The sequence below is a fragment of the Strix uralensis genome, chromosome 3, assembly GCF_047716275.1.
Source record: "Strix uralensis isolate ZFMK-TIS-50842 chromosome 3, bStrUra1, whole genome shotgun sequence".
Lineage (NCBI taxonomy): Eukaryota > Metazoa > Chordata > Aves > Strigiformes > Strigidae > Strix > Strix uralensis.
The window spans coordinates 89,055,397-89,079,369 of record NC_133974.1 but is presented as its reverse complement, the minus strand read 5'-3'; the positions used below and the strand labels follow the sequence as shown (position 1 = coordinate 89,079,369).

The following is a 23,973-nucleotide window of genomic DNA, read 5'->3' as shown; positions in this document are numbered from 1 at the left end:
GAAGAAGGAAGGCAAACTCCTTAATTGGCTTTTAATGACTGTATAAATTTCAATCCATTGACTCTAGTGTGCAATCTCATATGAGGAAGGGGGATACCAGTGTCTTTAATAAAACAGTGACTGAACAAACTAGTTTGCCGAGTGATCAACTACTCTAAAATACTTACATACTTCACACTGTTTTATGTAATAATGAAATGCCTAGTGGTAATTATATACATTTTAGGTACGGGACTGTTTCTGAGAAAATAGGAAACTACTCAGCACAAGCTGGAGTTTTTGAAGATATACTCCCCATAGGCACACTGCCACTCTGGATGCATGTGCTGTTAGTACTTGAAGCCATACGGCTTGAGCAGTATTCATGAAGCATGCACATGCTTCACCTTTTTGCACATAGGGACATAAAGGACACCTCACCATATATTCTGTAGTTCTCTCAACTGCATAATTCTAGATCTAAACAGCTCTATGATGACCTCTTCCAGAGATAGAAAATGAATAGTCATGTGGTGTACACATGTCAAAGAACTTTCATTAATGGTAAGTAATCCTTTAATTTTTCTTTGACTGTATACATAAACCACCATAGTAATGGTGATAACCAGAAGCATCCCCTTCACATCCAGAGCTAATATGGAGTTAGCATATGTTAAGAAAAAGATTCTCTAAGAAACACTATCATTCATAGATGCTTTTACAATGGCACTGTAGGTGGAACTCCAAGTGGCTGCTTGTGGATGTCTGACATTTTTCAGTTCTGATTTGTTATACCTTGATCTCTGAAAGCACTTTCACTTAGAGGGGCTATTCAGATGAACAGGCTTTGTAAGGAGTTTGTTGTGCTTTTCATTCCTCTGGCTACAGAAAGAATGAAAGAGGAGTTTGTCTAAATAATTTGGTTCTATTCAGATAAAGATCTGTCTGCTGTCCAACTCAGCCCTGAAACTACAGAGAGTTTAGGAAAGAGCATAGATTAATCAATTTCCTTATTCTAATGAAATTCAGATATGATTGAAAGTTTGAGTGAGTTTCAGACCAGTCCACATGGAACAAAAGCAACCATTAATGCCTTGATCTTTATTTTTTCACCCTGGTGCAGATGACCACCTTTATACAGAGGTAAATGAGCAAACCAAATCACCAGAAGCTCAAATGTCCGGTTTACCAAAGTTGTGAGCAGCAAGTGTAACTCCTATTGGAGAACGGTCTGTTCTGACAGAGGGAAGCTCTTACCCCAACTCTGAATGAACATCAGAGCCATGAAGTTGAGTAAGCCTTCTCTGACTCAGGTATTGAAGACTGCACTTCTGTCAGTCAGCCTCTTGAGACAATACTGCTCCAATTTTTATCGTGGAGGCAACAGTTTCTAGTATCAATTCCTCACAAGAATCAGATGTTTGCTATGTACTTCCTTGAATACTCCAAAAATCTGTTGAGGGTTTCTCAGCTCATCTTTTCTTGGCAGGACACCTCTGGTGAAGGCCAATGACTGAGCAAACAAAATAGGAATTGTAGCAGAAAATAATAAATAGTGACGATCTGTTGTTACTATTATTTTGATTCATGGTTGAATACAGCCTCAATCACCTTTTATCTTCTTGTCCCTAACCACATGGCTCAAACACTATTCAAATCCACTAATGGTGTATTTATTTTCATTGATTATGTTTCTAGCACAGATATATATGCATTTTCCAGGCCCTATATTGGGTACTGTTTTTTATGTTATGGTCTATTCCTTTCTGAAAATTAGCTGTGGTCTCTTAATCTAGTATAATCTGAAAGGGATGGTGAAAATAGACTAACTTGTTTCAAATTCATGGGGAAGTATCTCCACTTCTCCAGGTTATCAGCTGCTGCCCCCAGTTTTGTATAATTCATGAATTTGCTGAGGGTGCATTTCTTCTCACTGATGGAGATGTTAAACATCAGCGCTCCTCTGCCAGTTAAACTTTGAACTGTTGACCCTCAGGGTCTGCCACCCACCTTGCACACCAGTCATTCATTTTATATCAAATGCTTTGCTAAGGTCAAGGTAAATGACATCTACTGTTAATGCCCTTGTCCACCGAGTCAGTCATCTTCTCACTGAAAATTATCAGGTTGGTCAAGCATGATTTTTTCTTGGTAAAACCATGCTGACTGTTTCCAATCACTTCCTCATTCTTTCTGTACTGGAAATGCCTTCCAGGATGATTTGATCAATAATACTCCTAAGGACTGAGTTTAGGCTAATTGGCCCATAGTTCTCCCTTGTCGTCCTTCTCTCCTTCTTCAGATAGCTGAGATATTTGCCTTTTCCCCCTGATCACCACAACTATTCAAAGATGATGAAGAGTGGCCTTGCAATGACATCTGCCACCTTTCTCAGCAGTCTTAAAGGTATCCTGTCTGATCCTGTGGACTGTGCATGTTCAGCTTATCTAAGTAGTCCCTAATTAGATCCACTGATACTGAGTATCGATGTAGTAACTCACTCCCACAAAATTTACTAATGTGAATGGCGACCTGGTAAGACTGAAAACAGAATTTGTCAATAAAGTCAGAAAGAGGTAGACACTGAATACTTCAGCCTTCTCTTTACCTTTAGTAGATCTCCAGCCTGATGCAGCAGTGGGCCCACCTTTTTCTTCCTTATGTTGTTGATGCACCTACAGAAGCCTTTCTTGCCACCCTTCATATCCCTTGCTAGTTTCAATTCCAGCCAAACTGGTGTTTTCCCAGTTCCCTGCATGTCCTTGGTAGCTTGTCCCTGCTTCCATCTCCTATACACTTTGGTTTACCATTTGAGCTCAATCATTATCTCACATAGGATATGTTGCTGGGCCTGACTTTGAGTCATGCAGATCTGTTTATAACTACAGTACATTAAAGTAAGCTACTATAGTAAACATCTGTCCCGATCCAGCGTCGGGGGAGGTTTCAATATGATCCCAAAAGCAAGATTAAGACACAAACGAGGTCAAATGCCATATACCCCAAACAGGGTTTTATTATTAAAAAAGTGAAGAGGAGTAGTGATAGGACAGAATGGAAGGAAAAGACAGAAATAAAGCAAGGATGCAGGATAGGGCTGCAAGAATAGTCACCACCATGGATCCAAGGGCGTCCCCTTGGTCCTCAGTTCTTTGGTGGTGGGTGCACACGGATCTGGCTTCGAGGGTGGATGCACACTGAGCAAAATTTTCTGCTGCCTTTTTAAGTTCATCGTATCTGCTGATTAGCATATCTGTCCACCTTTAGGTTTTTTTTCTCTGGTCCCACAGGTTTTGTTGCATCTGGCTTCAGGGCAGGAACGCTTGCCTCTGTCAGTTCATTAGCAATGCATGCATGGGGTCTGGCCTACACAATAGAGCCACAAATGGCTACAGGATGGGGCCAGCTCAGCACACCTCTGCCCCTCTGAGGCTTGTCTAAGAGTCCAGAGAATGCAACCGCAAGGAAGTGGGGGGGTGCATCCTTCAATACACTCCCGCTTCTCTGGGCGACATCCCCCAGACCAATTCACAGGCCGCAGCAGCTTCTCTTGGAGGTTTGCACAGACACAAGCAAGCTTTGAGACAGTCATATGAGACAGATTTCAGTCTCTCACAACATCCCACAGTCCCCCAAGAGAAAAAGGCCAGAGGATCACCCTGTCTTCCTATTTGGACAGAGTTGTCTCTTGTCTATGTCGGAGTAGTAACGCAAGACTTCTGTGGATCAGCTCTAGCCAGGCTAGGGAAGTTGCAGTGACTATGAAGCAGAAACTCTCTCTCAACAAAGAGCACTAGAAGATAAATTAATGGGTTTTCTTCTAGTGCTTCTCCTTGCTGAGTGAGTATGGAAATGGTACTCGGGTATAGTCTTCTGTGAGCCTTCATGAGCCTGACTTCTCTTTCAAAAGGACCACCAAGAAAACGGCTTCAGTACTATCACTTGATCTCCTCTCATGGCACTGTCAGTATGCTTTTCTATGGTATCTTGAGGTTATTATTTTTAGCAGAAATATTTATCAAGTCCTATTTAGAAATGTTCTTGCGAGTACCCTTGGCCTGGCTGCCTGCACTGTGCAGTATTTGGGCTGGCAGTTCTGCCATACTCTGCCTAGCTGCTTCTTGTTCTTTGTAAGTAGACTCTTAGCTGCTGCTGTATTTGCAATGATAAGCTTGGCTCTCAAGCTATCTTGTTAGGATCCATCCTCTATGTCACATATGCATCAGTAGGTAAGACTGAGGGTCCAGTAAGCCTGATAGCTTCATCATGCAAGCCTCATCCCAATTAATGTTCATTGTGGCCTTTGGAGCTGGCTAATTTTGCCTGAGAGAGCTTTTCCTTATGATCCTGCACTCTCAGAAAGGTTTTTGATTGGAACAACAGCTCAAAAACGTAGAATAAGATCTCTCAAGTTTCATGAACAATTTTGTAGGACATGGCTGCGGTAGTGTCCAGCACTGCTTCACCGAACTCTGAACTTCATAGAGAGGGACTCAGATTGGACTTTTGTACAGTTACCAGGTGACTCAAGTAGTCAAGATGACATATCATTGTCTGTAGAGTGAATGGCAGCTGCTTAGTTCAATTTTCCTTTAACAGCCAACTGAAGATGAGCAACTACTTTGGGAAATGACTTGATGGGGCTTCCTGAGGCTGGAATAATGAATAAAAGAATTTTTCTTAATAACAGTTGTGCTCTACTTGGGAATTCCAGGTATTTTCAATATGATGCTGTGATTATAATCTGAAAGTGAATGCCTTAAAAAGTCAGAAAATTGCAACAAATCTCTTTTTGACATACTGAAAAAGTTGTCATGCCATTTCAGTCACCTTCTCTTGAGAAAAATCAGAGCTATCATGCCATTAAACTTCTAGTCAAACAGAACTGGACAAAAATAATCAAGTTATCTTCCTGTAACATGCTAAGGCTGAAAGCCAGAGTTTTCTTATTAGAATCATACTGAATAGGGGGTGTAGGTTAGAATCATACACATACGGATGCAAGTTAACAATACCTGAAGAATAAATAACTCTAGTTTGCTAAGTCTCTTCTTGGTATGTCTGTCCATCTAAAAATAATATTTTTCAGTCTTAACAGACCAATGAAATGAATAGTACTATTCTACTAGTGTTATTTACAAAAAGGTAGCTTCAATAATCTCTTGAAATTTTTTTTACTTTACCACTTAATTAAAAAAACTGAATAAGTACTTTAATCTACTTAACCAAGAATAATCTGGTGAATAGTGGTCCCATAAGACATTTCTAATAGAGAAAGTTTTGATCCAGATACTTGAAAACATCCATTAGCTGTGTTGTTTTTGTAAGTGTAGTAAATGCTCACATCATCCTGCAGCAGCCCAGATGATAACGCTGCATTTATGTATATCATCCTCATAACAGAGCTACGAGGAACAGGACAATAAAAATCTCTTAAGCCTCAAAAGTGTCTGTCTTCATTATAACCTGCCAGAAAAAAAAGCCTGGAGGAGCTGCAGCCACTGCAGATCAGCAACAACATAATTTCAGATGGGACAGAGTCATAGCTAACAGCCTCTACAGATAAAAAATCAACATTTGAAAAATTTAAGAACTTCACTAAGTTTTCTGTATTTCCTATTTTATTAAATGTTTCATTATATCCAAGATAAACCTCAGAAGATGTCCATACTGCTGAAAGTACTTAACTGTTTTCCACTCTGTTAAAAAAAATGACACGGTGATTAGGTAAATAGTAACTTCTCTTAAACTTTATATCAGGGATGTACATTAAGAAATCAAGATGTTTTGGGATAAATTTTCAGCTAATGTAATTAGGAGAGCTTCATGGAAATGCATTTACAAATTTAAGTTGCTATCCTAAAAATGATTTCATATGGCTGCATGAGCTCATGCAGTGAGAGCCAGAGACAGTGTGCAGACTTTATTTCAAAATGTTCTTTAAATAAACTTGTTGCTGTCTGGTCAATTCTAATTCCAAACCTAGCATTACATCAATGAAAAGTAGATCTAAAATAGATTCATCCAGACATTTAATGAAGACCATCCATATCTTAAATGTCAAATGAGCATTACAGATAACCTACCTGCACTGGATGGACACATGAACACATCTTGAATGTGTTCCAGTTATTTCACTTTCAGGAAGCTTATGTTCCACTCCAAGATTTAAAAAAATATTAGTTTTTCATTTATAAAAAGTACAATTTATTAAATATATTATTCCATAATCTATTAGAGCCACATCAGTTATATTGTTATTTAGGCCTTGGGTCAAAGCATCTGAGGAAACTTCTTTTTCTATCTAAGTTTGGAATCCATCATTTGTATAGAAAGTTCCAAAATTTGATAATAAAACTGCTGTTGATGTAAAACATGTAGGCGATTTAATGGAGAGGTCACTATTTTGTGGGGAACAGAGTGAGATGCAATCTTTCTTGCCAGGAAATGATTGTTTGGGCCTTGGAATTATAAAAGGAGTATCTAGAACAAAACATTCCTGAAATACTGTTGGTTTTCTATGCATTTTTGCTAGAATGTGATCTGATATTGCAGGTACATTGACTGTCCATAATTTGGAAATGGAAGAAACAACAGAGAAGCTTGAAAGATGAAAACTTCAGTCAGCTGAACTGACTGAAAGAAATTCAGCTACATGATTAATGTCACATTCTTAGAAAAACTGCACTTTCAGTGCTACAAAATTATTTCCAAATTGTGTTCTAATTCCAGAAGATAGATGATGAAGTAAAATCAGGGAGAAAAAGATCAAAATTTGCCTGCTGTTGGACTTTAACTTCTAAACTTACCAAACCAGGCATATTCCTATCTCAGTGCTCTCCAAGAACTGTACATGACTGAAAGATCTGGCTGAGAAGATAATATCTGGAGTTAAAAATTAGTGGGTTTCACATTACAACTCCTTGGAATAATTCAGCTTTTACTATTACTGAGGACACCTTCTCCCTACCTTTCCCACAACCTCCTTTGAGCTACTTGGAGTGTGTAGAAGAAAACAGATTAACAAGAACCAATACCAAGCCATGTTGCAGATTGATGGTCAGGGCCACTGATAATTCAGCAAGAGTTGTGCTGATAAACCATAAGAGAAAATGGGGCTTAAAAGAGATAACCTACATGTAGGAATAGGCTTATTGTAAATCATGCAAACTAGCAAACCTGACAACAGAAATAGTCATGAATCTTGGGAATTTCTAAGTCTTCCAGGAGAAGAATTCTTAGTTTCTTACACACTCAGTGTGCGTGTGTGTGTGTGTGTGTGTGCATCACACTGACGTTACACATGCATCCCTAATGCAGATATTCTAAGCACTGAAAGCAGAAAATGTTAGTATGCCTGGTAACCAAGTAACTTAGAGAATCCTATAAAAAATAACAAATCAGATGATGTAATTCGATATCCTTATGCTTATATGCTTCACTTGCCCATCCTCAGTGTATTCCATAGAATTATTAATGAATTCTACTAATCCATTCATTGATGGGTTCCTTATAGAGATCAACACTCTGTGTGGTCCTTTCAGTTAGAGGTACATAGCATACTGTCACTTCGTTAAGATATACATTGATATGAACACAGCTCTAGTAGCTCCAATACATCAAGTCTGGAGTGAATTTGAAACTTAAGAGGTTTCCTTGATGAACATTCCCAGGAAACAGAGTGTGTGGATAATGCAAATTAATCAAGACAGACAAATTATTTTTGTTACTTTTCAATTAATAGTAGCTGCACAGTTTTCCAGTATTCCTTCCTTAACTTCCATTGGCATAATACAACTTGTTCGTTAAACACACAGGATAATAATGGATCTGACAGGGTGCAAAAGGCCAGCACCTCTGAAGAAAATGACTTGTTCAAATATCAAGGACCAAACAGTTCTGTTTCACTACATTGGGATACAGCAGGGCTGACAAAAACTTAAAAATTGAAAAATTCAGCTCAGTATAAAGCAGACCTGTGACGAGTATACGCTTTTGAGCTTTGGCTCCTGGAGAAAATGTGATGCAGGACAAAACCTGTTCCTATTCTTACAAGACTGTTTTGAGTTTCCTGTGAAGCTGCTGCTGAGTTTCAGAGGAGACTTAGGAAGCCTAAGAGCCTCTCACTGACTGTTTAACAAATACTGTACAAAACTGTTGAGTCTGTCCAAGGTTCCGAAAGCAAAAGAAGCTGGTAGATAAGTTAAGATTGGTCTTGGTTCTCTTTATCTCATTTCACTGGAAAATATGTCTCCTGAGAAACTGAGTTTGAAATTTCAGTTTTTATACCTTGTCTAGAGATAATCATTCTCTCCTAGTCTGACTAGAATTATTGGACACAAGTTGCTTCACCCCAAACTTACTTCAGTGTTTTTCTATCAACAGATGTATTAACTTCCAGACTTACCTCAGTAAATGAAATATTTGGAAAGGCAAAAATTATGCAAATTCTGTTCTCGTAGATGTGAACATAAGTGCCACTGGCTTCAATAAAAGGTGTTTCCACAAAATAACAAAGCATACGTGAGATGATTCAGATGAATCAATAGACCCTCTTCCTTATTTGGAAAAAAAAAAGACTGTTTATTTATAAAGCAATTTTATTTTCTGTTACTTTATTCTGCACTTCAGTTGTCTAAAAAAGCAGCAATTAATAAGATAGAAAAAAGTAATACCAGAACTCACACCATTAAGAAACAATTTACTGAAACTGCCAGAACGCCTATGTTCCCATTTCGGGGGGTGGAGCAAATTATTTAAACTCTGCTGTGAAAAATGCGATAGAAAAAGCCCATCCCTGGTTATAGCAACTTTTGATATGGAGTGTTGCTATGTTGCCATCTAGTGATAAAATAGAAAGGTACAATAGATAACGACCAAGGGAGGGCAAACCAAACCTACATAAACAGTACTACCTATCCCATTAACACTCATACTCGTTTCTTGTAGTATAATACATATCATTAATTACATGCTGAGAGTAAACTCTTTAAAGAAAAAGGTAAAGTCACAAAATAGTAGTGAACTTCTTATAATTTGTATTAGGAGAGCGTGTAAAATGGGTAGGGGTCAGACGGCAAATATGCTGCAGGAAACATCTGCAGTTGAGAAGCCCTTGTAAAAGGTAAACCCAGTGTCATTCTCACTACCCCATGACAAAATTTAGCTCTGAAGTATTTGGATTAGCTTCACTGAAGGCCTACATAGGATAAAATTTTACAGATCACAAAACTTGTGACAAATACCTTTTCCACACATAACTCCTGGTATGTTCACATCACTATTATTTACTGGTTTGTTCTGTTTTCTCATGAACTCACAATCAAATAAAACTGTGAATTTTTGTTGCTGATGACCTGTTGTGTTTTCACGGCACACTGCAAAATATGGTGAATACTACATACTGAGAGAGGAAAGGAAGTAATTGCCCTAAAATGCAGTAAGCAGTGATAAAAGTAGAGCAACTGACAGTATGAGAGTCCTTATATTATTTCTAGTATTTTTGGTCCAAAATACTAGAAATTACAGTGCAGAAGAGCCAGGGCCTCCAAGCACAGAAGAAATAGGAATTGAAGGAGATGGCACTGCCTAGGGAAGAGCTCCAGGTTTGTCTGGATACATGAATTGGCTTTTTGTGACTGTCCAGACTCACCAAAATCTTATCACAATCCCTTTATTTCTTAGAAAATTTACAATCTTTGCTTGTGAAAAAAAAGAAACTCATTTATCCTTTGGAATCCTATGATGTTTCTAAGAAAAAAACCTCCTACAAACGTCACCTGATGGTGGATGCTATAGTACGAGGAGGCTCTGGGATCTTTCACTTTTCCCTCACCTTCCAACCATTTCCTTGCTATCCTATTTCCTATACAGAACATGCAAACCCCCAGTCAAAGCATGACTGTAATATAAGCAAGCATTATAAGAAGGATTAATGCTTTCGGTATTATTTTACCACATATGTTTAGAACCGTATTACTACTGCCATTGCTCTACTACTGCTCATCAAGGGTATACTTAACTGTTGATTCACAGAAAATGCTGAATTCTTCAGCAACTGGTAAAAGAAAATGTCTAAGATGTGGTACTTTGCACAAATACCTGAACTTTATCCTAAAAAAGCTAACTGAGACACTGGAAGCAGTTTAATTGCACCCGAATGATATTCTGCCTGAGCTACCTTACTTCCTTTTTGAAATTGTGCCTGAATTATCAGCACATAAAAAATAAATGTGCAATCAATCCCCCACTTAGAAGTCTAGAGAAGGGTGACAAAGAGTATCTGTTCAAGATTTTTTTCTAAATGTTGAGGTGTTTGACACAACACCTCACACATGTCCTGAACTTCCATGAATGGCATACCTGAATGGGGGGATATGTTGAACTTTGAGCTGATACCTACAACTTGACAAGCAAGACTCAAAGACCATTCATTACAGTAAAAATTTTAGGTGATTTTTTTATCTCGCTTTCTACTCCATGAGCTTCTATACATATGAAGTAGAACAATTACATGCAGTGAGTTTTTTAGGACTGAGAAAAAGGCCTATGTAAGTTTAAGTACTATAGTGAATGAAACAAAGGGCAGCTAAACTTGTAGATGACAAGCTGTCTTCAAAGAAAAGGAAAAATGGCAAAATTATTACTGAAGCACAGTTACCTCAAAGTAGAAAAACCAGGCCCAGACATCAACTCTCACCATGGGCCTACTCATCAACAGCTGTTTGCAGAGCTGCAAGTGTAAAAATTTTAAATAGCATTCCACAAAAAAACCGTATCAAACCAAACCAAACAACCTTATACCCTAATTTTGGATGCTCCTGAGAATAGTACTTTTCTTTTTTCAAACAGGTATGAACAACAGGTTCCTGTGCCAAATTCCAAAACAGCCTGCAGAGCATCTGAGAACTCTGTTTAGGTAAAATAAAAGTTGTTATTAATTATATTTTTGTCCAGCTAGTATAAGGCTGTTATTACAACACTTCCCTTTTGAAATTTTGAAGTTGGAATAAGCTTTGATATTATAAAATAAATTTTCAAACAATGACATACCATCAAAATCGTATTTATTCAATCTATTCATTTCAGAATACACAACACTCAGAGCCAAGTTCAGTTTTCTCTGCATTCTTTCCATAGCAGCAGACACAAACCAAAACCACTTTCCTAACATCTAGTTATCTAACAACAAAAATGCCTTCACAATACAATTAAGATTGCTAACTTTTTCTTCTGTTTCATTTTAATTTTGAAGATAGTAACAAATGTTAAAAAAAAGATATAATGATGGCAACTTAAAATAATAATAAAAAAACCCTAAATTAAATTGGGGTGCCATGCATGTATGCATACCCTGTGTTGGACACTATACCAAAGACTTATTAATTTCTGCCATTTGTTTAGGTCAGAAACCCATTCCTAACAAAATTTATTGTACATATTAATCCCTACCACCAATCTATGTGGGATAATTTCTTAAATGAACCTCCATTCAGTCCAGAGATCTATCTGTGTAGATCAGCTTGTTCAATAGGTTGTCACATTTTAGGTCTAAATTAAACCAATAAATTGACATCCCTGTTTATCACAGATTATGACTTCCACAATGCTTTTGCTTTAATCTTCTTCCAGCAGTTTGCTATGAAGGTGCATGAGGATATCTGAAAAGAGACTTCTGTTTAACTGTCACACGTTACTGCCAGTTACAATTTCTGAATATAATTTTCACAAAGACTAAAATTTGACTGAATCACTAAAACTTGCTAATTATTCTATCTCTATGAAATAGACAGTAGCTTTCACCTTACTCACTATACCCATGTTACTGCTGCAGCATTAACAGGAGAGAAGACCTTGCAATATTATTTTTCCTAACACAGTAAAAGGAAATAAAGATGTAGGCAGGCAGTATATTTCAATTTTCACTTTCAAATGGTAAATTTTCGCAAGACATGCATTTTAACTTTTTTCTTAAGTGACACAATTTAAATGTACTTGTGGTGGAATAATTGCAGTGTGGTTCAGTTCGAAAGCATCTGCACTTTCAGCATCATAGATCTACAAAATTAACTTCTAGCAAGTTAAAAAGAGACACAAGTTGATAGTTTTTTAACAAACTGATATTCTATCACTGTGATAGTATTTCTTCTTGTGACAACACATAAGATAACGTAACAATATTAACTTAGGAAACACATATGCTACAAGCTAGTCTTGTACTCTCTTTTTGATGTGAACGGACAATTGAGGGAAGCAGCACCTCCTTTCTCAGAAATAAAGGGGGAAAGAGTAAGAATTTATGCAGAAGAATTTTGTGTCCTCTGATGCCATCATACTTCCCTCAGAAGCCCTTCCTCAGCCTTCTGAATGGAGCCTCCTCCGTTCCTGTGGGCTACGCAGCTATATACAGCCTGTTCTGCTGCAGCAAAGGAAGAGTAGTTACTCACCGCAGAAACAAAACAGAACTTGTTTCTTGTCAAGGAAATGTTACAAAGGTGTTATTTAAATGTGCATCATGTATGCTTCCATGACTGGCACATCGCTGACACGCTGCTCTTTCAGTCAGGAAGAAGGCAAACACCTGGTATTTCCCTCTCATGGTACAGGCAAGGGGAATAATCATTCAGTGAGGCAGACTCACCACCTTTACCACAAAGTATAGCGGTGTAAGGATGTTCAGAGAGGCAGTTATCATAAAACAGCTGACATGCTGCAAGTTTACATCCTACAGTTCGCATCCTGCAGTTTCCTATTCATCTACTCACATCAAAATGACAAGTCTTGCAATCCGTCCTTAGAATAGGGCAAGCTGAGTAATCATACAGCTGCTTGCTCAGAGGTGGCTGAGTAGGAGAACTTGCACAGGGAGAATAGAGGCTTGCTTCCACAGCTGTGAAGTTCAGTCATTTTTAGCAGACTGCAAACTACTTATGAATTCAGTTTGTTAGCAAGGACACTTTTTTATTATTTAAAGTTTTCATATTTCCCCAAATGATCACAATCTGTCACAGTCAAAGAGGGGGTGAGGTAGGAAATAATTTATGTTATCATCTCTTTATATTAAATTTCACAGATGCTATGAAATAAGGAATTTTCTAAACAAGATGATATTAGTTTACCAATGGAATGTTTAATCAGATTCATTGTATGCCACACACATTTTAAAAATCTCAAACAAGTACACAAATTCAAAGAAATGAATAATAGGTTGGTCTGCCAACATCTGCCATCAATCAGCCTGAATTTGTGTCAAAATTGCTTTCCCTAAAAATGAGAAAAAAAAATGGAGAAGAGCTAAAATAAGACATAAGGCCAATGAACACATTCAAACTTAAATTTACCTGGCTTTCACTTATGGAGAGTGGTTCTGTTCTACAAAAATAATAAATTACATATTACTTTAAATTATCATTAAAAAGGTTGCTATTGAATAAAACTATTTTACACAATTTAAATCAATCTGCTTATATGAGATGTGTATACAGTGTCTAAAATAATGTTTTTAACATAGTGGCTTTGGTTGTTCCACTGCATAAATATTTTAATATTTAAAGAGAGATCCATATTTGCTAATGTTTCTCATTTAAAAAACTACTCTAAGCATCTTTCATAAACTTTTTATAACGTAGCTTCTCTCTTACCAAAAATATGTACTATTTAAATAAAGCATGTCTTCTGAAAAGTTCACCTTATTTAAAGTTATCAGATTAAGAAGATCAGTTTGCAAGGAAGAATACCTGCTGTACCAGAACACACAATGGAAGCCCTGTGTTGTGCCCTATATGAGGAGAAGACTCCCCTCTCCAGAAAGGGAGACGTGCCCCTCTCTGTAATGACATGACAGGGAGCAAAATGCTGCTTGTGTTAGAATTGGGGCCTCCGAGTCCTCTGCACACTTGCTGCAGATGGAGTGGGTAAGGTCCAAGGGCGAGGGAAAGGCAAGGAAACTGCTGCATCTTGCATCTCAGAAATACAATAGAATTAGGATTGCATGAAATCAAACCCCATTAAACATCCTGGATGAAATGTTAATTCTGATGAAGTCAATGCTAAAATATCCACTGCTTTCAAAAGAGGTCAAGAATTCATCCATCAGTTTAAGCAGAAAAATGAAGCTGTAAACAAGGATCAGAGTCTGTAATACAGAAACATGTTTTAATCACCACTCTAGTAAAATCTTAAAAATCTACCAAATATCTTCAAATTTGCTGAAAAAAATCCATATGACTATGAAACTAAATTTGCAGTTTTCAAGCAAAGACACAAGTAATTCTAACTGGTGTGACTGAAGTAGAAGAAAAAAGTGTGATCTATGGTTCTTCTAGGATGACAGAGATTGCTGCTATTAAGGCTGTCTTTGGCTTCTAAGTTTCTCAGTGCATTCCTTCCAGCAAAACAAAACAAAAAAAGCAATTAAATGCTCCTTTCTGCAATAGTATCCGGGCAATGTAGGAACGTATTCTCAGGCAATATCAACACTAATCAAAACAGAAAACATGCAAGAAAGTTTACCCTGGGGTTGACAGAAAAAAAATCTGAGTAAGGAGTTTACTAGCCTACCATACAAATAAAGAGATAGAACAGTTGCATGACTTCGAGGGCAAGCACATGATGCTTTGCATTACACAGGAGTTATCAGAGGGGTTCAGAAACTGTGAAAAAGAAAGCTACTGCTATTTATTTCTATTATGTTTAGAGAAACAGGATTTTGTATACATATTTTGTAAGCAAAAGTATGCCATTAAAAATATTCCTGAATAGCATTGTAGATGTTTTCCTCCTAAATAAATAAATCAAGCCAAATACTGGCAAACTCATGGATGATAGGAGCAGAATACAAGTTACTGTTTTCACCTAAAAACTACTGGTTTTATTCAGGAAATCTACAGAACATTTTCGGTACTCTCACGACCATCTGACTTTTTCTTTCCTTTTTCCTAGTGCTTCCAAGTATAAGGTGATCATCACTCTGCCAAGGCTTCCTAGACTGACAACACCCAGGGTTGTTGTCTCGTCTTACTACATTAAAATATGTGCTCTTACGCTTCACTACTCATTTTTTCTTGGCCTGTCTAGCACACTTCGAAAGCATGCTCTCTCCCTCCACACAGGTGACACCTTCTGTTCAATTATTTTTAATTCCTATTTGTTTGACCAGATGTTTTTTAGCTGCAACTTCACTCTGACATAGCCTTCTTCAGAGATGTAGGAGTGTGCAGGGAGACATACTTATGTTCTAAGGTTTAAAAATCATTAGTGAAGCAGGATAAATACACATACATAGACAAAAGAATAAAGTCTCTGTCTCGTTTTTCTCCCTTCTCATGAGCATTCCTTGGAATACTGCAACAGCATCCAAGATATTTTTATTTCTACAGTTGATTCCTTTCAAGAAACATGTACTTCTGGCCCCTGCATTCACAATCCCCCTGCGTTCTACAGTAGATAGGAGGTTCTCCAACAACCTTCAGACCTGTTAGACATACACCCTCCCAAGTTTGGCTCTTTTCTTTGCAATCTATTGCTCCTGAGCTGCCTTCTGCAATTCTGTCTTGAAACACTGATTTACCTTGGGCAGTGGCTGGCTGCATTTTTTTCAGTTACATCTCAATCCACATGTCAATATCCTTCATTTTTAGACCTATACTAAGTACAAAAGCTCATCTTTCCACCTTCTATGGATTTTAATTCAACATGCAAATAAAGGAGTTCTCAATTTGAGCCATACATATACACACAAACTGACATTATCCAAAAATCAAAAATTCCAAACTGCCAGGTTTTTCATTTATTCACACATATCATTAAAACTATTATCCCTGTTAGAAAATGTTACTATTATATATCTCAAAAAATATTTACATAGAAAAACCCCATCTGTTTGTGAAGCTGCTGTCACATACCACATGAAACAACTAGAATGATCAGAAGCAAGCAAATACCTCTCTTCATCCCCAAATGTCTGGATGATAGAAATATGTTTTGCTTTGATACACTGTTCTTCCTAGTTTGGTTTATGTTTTACTTGTATCAATATACACATCTGTATAATTTTTTCTTTATAATTCTTTAATTATTTCTTAATTCTTTATTACTTACAGAAAAAGCTTTGATTTATGAATAGTCCAATTGAATTCAGTGAAACTACTTATGAACACACAAGCATGCTTGGAAACTGAAGGTCAGTAATCACACATGTAGGTTAGGACTGATCACAGCACTTGCTACCTCTTGTTCAACCAGTAGTTGAAAACTTGAACAGCTGAACACATTCTGGAATGGCTCAAGAGATACTGATAGGAAATAAAAATATTAAAGGCAGCAAGAGAGCTTGAAAACTTGGGTAGGATTTAGGATTATTTAGATAGGAAGGGTGAGGTGAAACATAAAGGGGAGAGAACTAAGGTTTTGCACTGGGAAAGTGTCATAGGAGAAGGAGAAAGAAAACATGAACAAACAGGCAACAATTAGTTTTGATGTTAATGAAATAAACTGTTGCAATCCCATCTGGTAAGAGAAAATATGAAATTAAGAGCGGTTTCTTGCATGAAATGTGTTTGGGTTTTTTTTTTTTTTTTAAATGCCGGTATATTAGATGGTTTCTGAATAGAATGCACTGCATTTATGCAGTTTACATATGTTTCTGTTCCACCTTAAATGGAGGTGTAAATGGGGACATAGGTCCAATACCATTCACTTCTTTATAACAGTCTTATCTAATGAGCAGGGATTCAACATAATATTGCAAACTTCCTTAATCCCTTTAAAAGATACTATAGTTCCTTCTGATCCATGATCCCAATAAGGATTCAGCATGAGCTTCTTCAGATCCAAAACTAATTACAATTCAGATACCAAACCACCGACTACATTCTCTACAAAATACTGAAAAAATCCTAATTAGTCAAATCCCAATTTTTTGTGGTAAACATGGTGGAAATCAGCGACAATACCCACTTAATCTGTGCTGTTCCAGTGTAACGGGCAGGAAATATTGTTATTACAAACCCATTTAAGAATGAAGAGTTCTGATGAACTTACAAGAAAATGAATAATGTCTGCACAATGGTTTCTTATCTCTCGTTTAATGTAAGATTAAAATCCATTAACATTGTCCCATACTTTTTTTAAGCTTTAATCATACTACAGAATTTGGTATAAAACCTCTCAATGTTCATTACAAAAACTACTGTGAGGAAGCTGAGGTTTTTTGCATCTATATATATGAAAAGCAGCTGCCTTTTGTCCCCAGAGAAGATACGGGATGCAGACAGGTCTGTAGAGCAAGCAGACTAACTGGATGTTAAAGGGGTAAGTGTAAAATATTTACTATTTCAATAAAATAGAAGGGGCTATCAGAAATCTCAGAATTTATTGATTCATCTTGCAAGCAAACAAGGCATCTCTACACTAGTTGAACTCTGTTCTAACTTGGAAGTTTTTCTTCACAACCTTTAGAGATAAAGATAGGTCATTTTGTAAATAGTATATTCACTTCTGGAGCTCCATTTCACAACAGACTATGGATGCTATGAGAGACGTCTGCATCCAAACCACCACTGAGTACACAATGATCAGACCACAGTTAATTTTCTCACAATTTATTTTCACAGCTTACCTCAGTCTTTACTTTTGGTTTTACTCTGTAAGTCCCAGCAAATGGACAGTTCAGTGTTGTTTTTGGTGAACTAAAATTATTTTAAAAATAAACACCACACATAACAGAGGTTTAAACCTAGTTAACATGAGATGTGTGCATCTGAGAATCTATTTAGATTAAATCTTGAAAATTTAGGATGTCAGGGTCCTCTTCATAAGTTTGAGCAAGAGAAAAACCCGACATCTTTATAAAACAGAGAGTACAATCCAGCAGTTCAGCAATCCAGTGACAGACAATCTGCACCTCTAAGACTGAACGATTATAGTTTTAGGGCATTATTTACAAGCACATTTTTTTTTTTAAAAAAAAAAAAAGAAGAATGTGAGAGAAACTTGAGCCTAAAAGCATGTAAAATATTCATTAAGCTTTTGGCTCAAGTTCTTCTTACATGTATGTGAGACAACCTAGCTACCGTACAGTATCAGTGACACTTTGGGAACTACAAGATGACTGTCTCTCAACAGCTATATAAACAAGCCCCTTAATGACAGACAACTGGCAGGGCACATTTCCCAGCCCCTGAGCTCTCTAAGAATGTGGTATGGGTCATTCCAGAGGCCTGCACATCCTGATCACCTGCCTTTAAGGTCACACTTCACCCCATTCACCAGTTTAGTCTCATCCTATCCTGTCCCAAAAAGTCAGGATTAGTAGCAAAAGAAATTAAGGATTTATCAGGACTCAGGTATTACAGGTTACAGGTTAACACAGACAAAAATCTTTATTCTAACCTGTATTTAACAACCAAATACAATCTTGGTTGATGCAGTAGCTCTCACCCATGGCCCCTGTAATGCTTTCAAGAGATGGTGAACTCAGGGTGCTGTTTTCAAATAGATAAAGCTGATGTAAACTGCGGCTACTGTGCTCCCCTCCCTTGAGCTGACACTTTTGCAATGACCCAGATAAGGGAACTGTTCTAACCAAGAACCAAACCTAGGAAAAAGGAAAAGCTTTCAGCAAATTCAAGTTCTTTCTTAGTTAAATATTGTGCCATATTTGGCATTTGAATAAAAACAACAAAAAGGATTCATACATTCATTAGGGTTTTTTTTTTTGTTTCCCTTACATAGTGCTTCATTTTCCCTGACTCAGAGACATATTCTGAGAAATTTATAAATCTATACAGTGCTGCAAAAAATGAATCACCCAATATCTATCACACATGCATTCTATTAAACTTCTTATGGCTGATGCTGTTAAAGGCTAAGACACAGAGAGAACACAGTATCTTTGTACACACTTAACACGGTGTAACACTAAAGAACAGGGAACTTATTTACACTTGCCTTGGAGGGTAAGCTGATGCTTGGATCACAAGAAATAATGAAATTCTGGGGGGAACACGGTAATAAAAGCTAACTTGTATCATATATGTCCATTTTCATATTTAACATAGGTAAATATTTAGATAGTATCATCCATACAGAAATCTCCATTTCATTTCTGCTCTGTCAAGACAGCAATTTGCCTTTCTTTTAGAGAAGAATGGAATATGCAGATCTGAAGAACTCACTTAAAATTTTTTTACTTTTTTTATTTAGTATTATTATATAAAATAGTTGTCTTTGCAAATCATAATTTACAAATCTCATTTCCAAGCAAAGGATTTAGCTTTACAACTTTTCAACTACAGTATTTTATTTTCTTGTATATCTCCAGTCTTGTCAGCTGCTACCTTATTTATACTTGCATGTAAAAAATGTACTTCTGTAAACTGCCAATGAAATTTCAAAAGTATTCCTTATTAACTGTTCTTCCACCGAATTCAAAATCTTGCTATTGTGCTGATGTTTATGATTTTTTAATGATTTTTTAAGTTCTTATCTTTTATTTTCTGCAGTACATACATCAGGAAGTTTCCACTCAATAAATGAAGTTCCTTCATATTCTAGATATATCTAACCAAAGAGTTGAAAACACTTGCTAGCGTGTGCAAATACATCATTTGTGACAACATATACAAATACTACTTTATAATGTTCTTAATCTAATTTTTATCATAATAAAAAGATTAATGAATGTAACAAAAATAATTAAGGGAAATTTTAACTGGAAAAACTAATTTAAAAACAGTAATAACCAGCAACAAGCAGGGATCAATTACATTAGCACACTGTTGAAATAACATTATGTATGTCCTAACTGTATAATGATTTCTCTTCCTCCTAAGCTAAACTGACAGCATTCTGGAGAGTCTAAAGTGCTACAGATGCCAACTGTGTCTGGCACAGTGATTCTTAGACTTTTTTTGACTATGGCACTATCAACACCCAATATTTTTTGTGAGACACTGTAGATCTTAACATCAAATTAAAACAGGAAAATGCTCTAAAGATGCTATAAATATCCAGGAAGTAAAATTAACTTATCTCTTATTGAATGTTTTAATGAGATTAATGTAAAATTTTAAACATTTTATTGTTTAACACAGATCTGTAGGACACCTGCAGATTAGCTAACCATGGCCCACAGACCACTTTTCTGCAACTACTGTTCTAGTGTAGATAAGACCTCAGTGTAAAATACCTTGAGTATTACATCATTGTCACAGGCAGAACCAATTTTAACAGAAAATTCACATCATGGACCATGTGCTCTGATATTTTCATTGCCAAGGGCTATATTTCTTCAATCTATACTTTTCCTGAAACTTAGAAATTGGTCACAGTAGGAAAAACAGTATCAAAAAAGTATCAACACCATTCAGAAGTCTTTCAACACAATTAAGAAGTATTAATAAGGAGAAAGAAATATCACTCTATGACTCATTGGCCATGCTGAGCATTAGTCCAGTTGGCCGCGTTGCTTGTTACAGCATTTTCCTTTCATTCATGTTTACCCTTGATTTTCTGAACTACTAAAGTTCCTACCTAAATTCTCCTCTAAACTACTTTGTGTGTAATTTATTTTTTTAAATAACTAATCAGAATATGTGGGATAATTCATCAGAATAATTGAAAACATATAGATGTAACAATTCCATGTATCTCTTCAACACATCTGAATGAAATGCAGATCTCACACTGCTTCCGTTCAGTGTTTATCTATTAAAAATTCCCATCTGAGTCTCTTGCAATTTACTGAGAGGCAGGAAATACAGTCATATGAAAAGCCTGAATGTACCCAAATTAGAGTGAAATTTGTAATACATGTAACTGCCTCAGTTCCTCATATTCAGGCAGTAACACTGAACAGTTCAGAAGACAATACAACCTAAACTTTATCAGTGTACACTTCTGCCATGGGTTGTTTTACAAAGACAATCCCATATACCAGATTTCTAATGCCAGAAAAGGCAGTCACATTCCTTCATTCCTTGAACAGAAACTCTTGCCGCTTTGCGCCACCTCTAAATGCCGACCTGACCTCTCAGAGCAGATTCAGCTTGCTTGAATAGCAAAAAAAGTTACTATAAAAGTTAATTGACATACATGTTAGAGGAAAAAAAACAGTAAACACTGCATGCTCTTGCTGGTTTTCTTGTTTATAGTAAATGAACCAAAATAAGTGCAATTGGGAGTTTCTGCACAGTTTTATTCTAAACTCTTACTTGTACTACAGCAATGCCTGTTTTTGACAAGGGGCATTAGACACCAGTTGTGTTTGTACTTTTGTTGAGTCACTATGTTTTAGTACTATATATACAGTTAATGAATCATGTCAATAAAGAGTATTTAATGTCTTTTACATATTAGAATGAAAGCCTCCATGTAGTTTGCAAAGAAACGGGGGTGGAGAAATGATGGACCCAGAATACCATATATTAAATATAAATTCTAAACTTTGCAGTACCAAACAGTATTGATTAGCTTGATCTTCATTAACTACTTACAGGTTTTCTGGAAGTGAAGTGTTTATAGTTTTCTTCACTGGTTCTATACCCACCAAGAAAACATACCAAAACATAAATCTCAAAACTCTTCTACACCAAATAAAAATAGCAGAACAATGGATTCGTGTGCCTGAGACCTCTTTGGAAAGTGGCATTACACTAATACCACATTGCTAGGACACTACCACAACAGGCTTACATTTATTTTAAGATTTGAGGGAATATTTGTGTTGGCAATGGTGAGGTGTTAATATGATTCAGCTATACTGGAAAATCATGTCCTGAAACATCAATCTAGACCATGGTTTGGGGAGTCATGAGATGATCTACGGCCTCTTAAGCGAGTGGACTAAAAAAAAGTTTCCCATTGTGTCAGCAAGACTGGAGAAACTGACTTCAGCAGCTCCTTGTGGCTTTCAGTGACTTCCCACAAGCTCTGTGCAGTGATACAGAAATCATGGCTTTGTTTGTTTTTAGCACAAGCAGACAAAAGTACTCATACTATGAAGTATAGTGAATGTTTAAGGAACTATTTGCTCTTTGAAGTATTTACACACAATCGCCTCCTATCATTTGCAATTGTTAACTTCTTTGTACTGAACAGACTTTGTCATAGCATCTCTTTGGACTGACATTCAGGATTCGGATATTTTCAGTTGTTTTTCAAAAAAAGTTCTTTGTCAACTTTGTATTTAATTTTCTGTTATATGTCTTCCTAGCTTTACAAGACACGCTTAAACTTTTCTCCAGTGGCTTTTATAGATCCTCAAATTCTTGGTTAGAGTAAACCTGAAGGAGCGAAGAACCAACTAAAATCAAACTCTGCAACCCGCCAGACAGCTGCAGATTGTGAGTGCTTAGTGACTCAGGTTTTTGAATAGCCGTCTTAGCAATAATTACATCATTCAGATTTTCATCTTTTTAATAGCTACTTTACCAAAAAAAAAAAAATCTTCCCCCAGGGGTGTTGATTCTGTGAAGCAGGAAGGAATGAAAACAGCCACTGAGACATCAGTTCCACTTCTAAACCCTCAAGTATGCATGATGGCCTTTCTCTGCTATGGGTTTTTCCATTATTTTTTTTTCCTCATGAATAAGCTTGGGGACATGTTCCGGTGTCTCTGGAGAAAATGGCCTCTTAGATTTAGCCCCTGGTTCTAGAAACGCTGATTTACTTTCTTATCATTCAGTCAGCAAAACTAACCCCATAGGGAAAGCTCTGATACACTGTAAACACACGTTTGCAGGTTTGACGTCTGTGACAGAGGCCACAGGGATGCCTTGCCCACTGCAGATGAAACGTGAGGAGAAACGGGGAGCCACACCAGCACCGGGACCCCCAGGCTGGCAGGGACCAGAGGCACCCGCTCTGGTTCAGGAGCGGTGTGGGGACACCTGCAGCACCTCAGGGCGCGGGCTGCTGCACCCCGGAGAGCCCGCTGTGGGGAAGGGACACAGGGCCTGTGCCCACCAAAGCCCAGGCCGCGGCTAGAGCGTACACTGAGCCGAGGCCAGACCCGCCGCAGAAAGGCAACTCCTCACGGCTCCCTCCTTCCACCTCCACAGGACGCAGCCGCCGCCGCCCAGCCACAGCGGGGCCGGCAGCGATCGGGGCCGCCCCCGCCCCGCTCCTCACCCGCCGCGGCCCCGCGCCGCCGCGGGGGCGCATGGGGCACCCGGCAGAGACCCGTCCTGCCACAGGTGCGGCCCCCGAGGACTACGCGCCCCAGCATGCACCGCGCCCGCCTCCGCGCGGCGCCCCGCGCGGGGGAGGCCGCGCAGCGCGCTGGGTAATGTAGTCCGGGCTGCCACGCGCGGGGGAGCGGCGCGAGGGCGAGGAAGGAGAGGAAAAAAAAAAAAAAAAAAAAGCCGCCGGGAGCGACGGCGTCGGCTCCGGTTTTCGGCGGGGGAGCGGAGCGGGGTGGGGCTGCGGCGGAGAGCAGGGGGTCTGCCTGGCGGGGAGCGGCGGGGGAGGCCGCGCTGGCGGGGCCGGTAGGCGGCGGCACCTGGACGCGGCAGCGGCACCACCGCCCGCCCGGCCGGGAGGAGGAGGAGGAGGAGGAGGCGGCGGCGGCGGCGGAGGAGGCGGGGGGAGCGAAGCCGCCGCGCGCTGCCGCATGTGCTTGGAGCGGAGCCGGAGCGGGCAGCGCGAGCCATGGCGGAGCATGGCGCCCCGGCGCCCGCCATCCCCAACGGCGAGTGCGTCGCCCGCCTCCCCGGCAACAAGGTGACCGTCGTGCTGGGGGCCCAGTGGGGCGACGAGGGCAAAGGCAAGGTGGTGGACCTGCTGGCGCAGGACGCCGACATCGTCTGCAGGTGCCAGGTGAGGAGGCGGCCGGAGCGCGGGGGAGGCCGCGGGTGTCACCTTGAGGCGGGCGGCCCCGCCACCGGCCCCGCCGGCCGCCCGGCTCCGCGCGGGCGCCTGCTCTGCTCGCCCCCGAGCGCCCGCCTCAGCGCAGGGCCGGGCGGTGGTGCCCGGCGAGGCGGCGGGGCTCCCGCC

General features: G+C 38.8%; 2 protein-coding genes across 3 annotated transcripts in view; one reads left to right on the top strand and one right to left on the bottom strand.

The window, feature by feature from the left end:
* Positions 1-5,196: 5,196 nt before the first annotated feature.
* On the bottom strand, positions 5,197-6,800 carry CATSPERE (catsper channel auxiliary subunit epsilon). Its single transcript, XM_074864618.1, is given in 4 exon segments — positions 5,197-5,319; positions 5,321-5,653; positions 5,655-5,678; positions 6,789-6,800. Coding segments are annotated over 4 exon segments (492 nt in total).
* A 16,620-nt stretch (positions 6,801-23,420) lies between these two features.
* Positions 23,421-23,973, top strand: part of ADSS2 (adenylosuccinate synthase 2) — a 39,166-nt gene continuing 38,613 nt past the window's right edge. The window contains exon 1 of one of the 2 annotated variants that reach the window (XM_074863257.1): positions 23,421-23,796. Coding sequence is in view for 1 of the 2 variants with exons in the window: in XM_074863256.1 (XP_074719357.1) it covers positions 23,629-23,796 (168 nt within the window). In the remaining variant the exon portion in view is untranslated. The remainder of the gene's footprint in view (positions 23,797-23,973) is intronic. The other variant, XM_074863256.1, reaches the window with a different exon arrangement.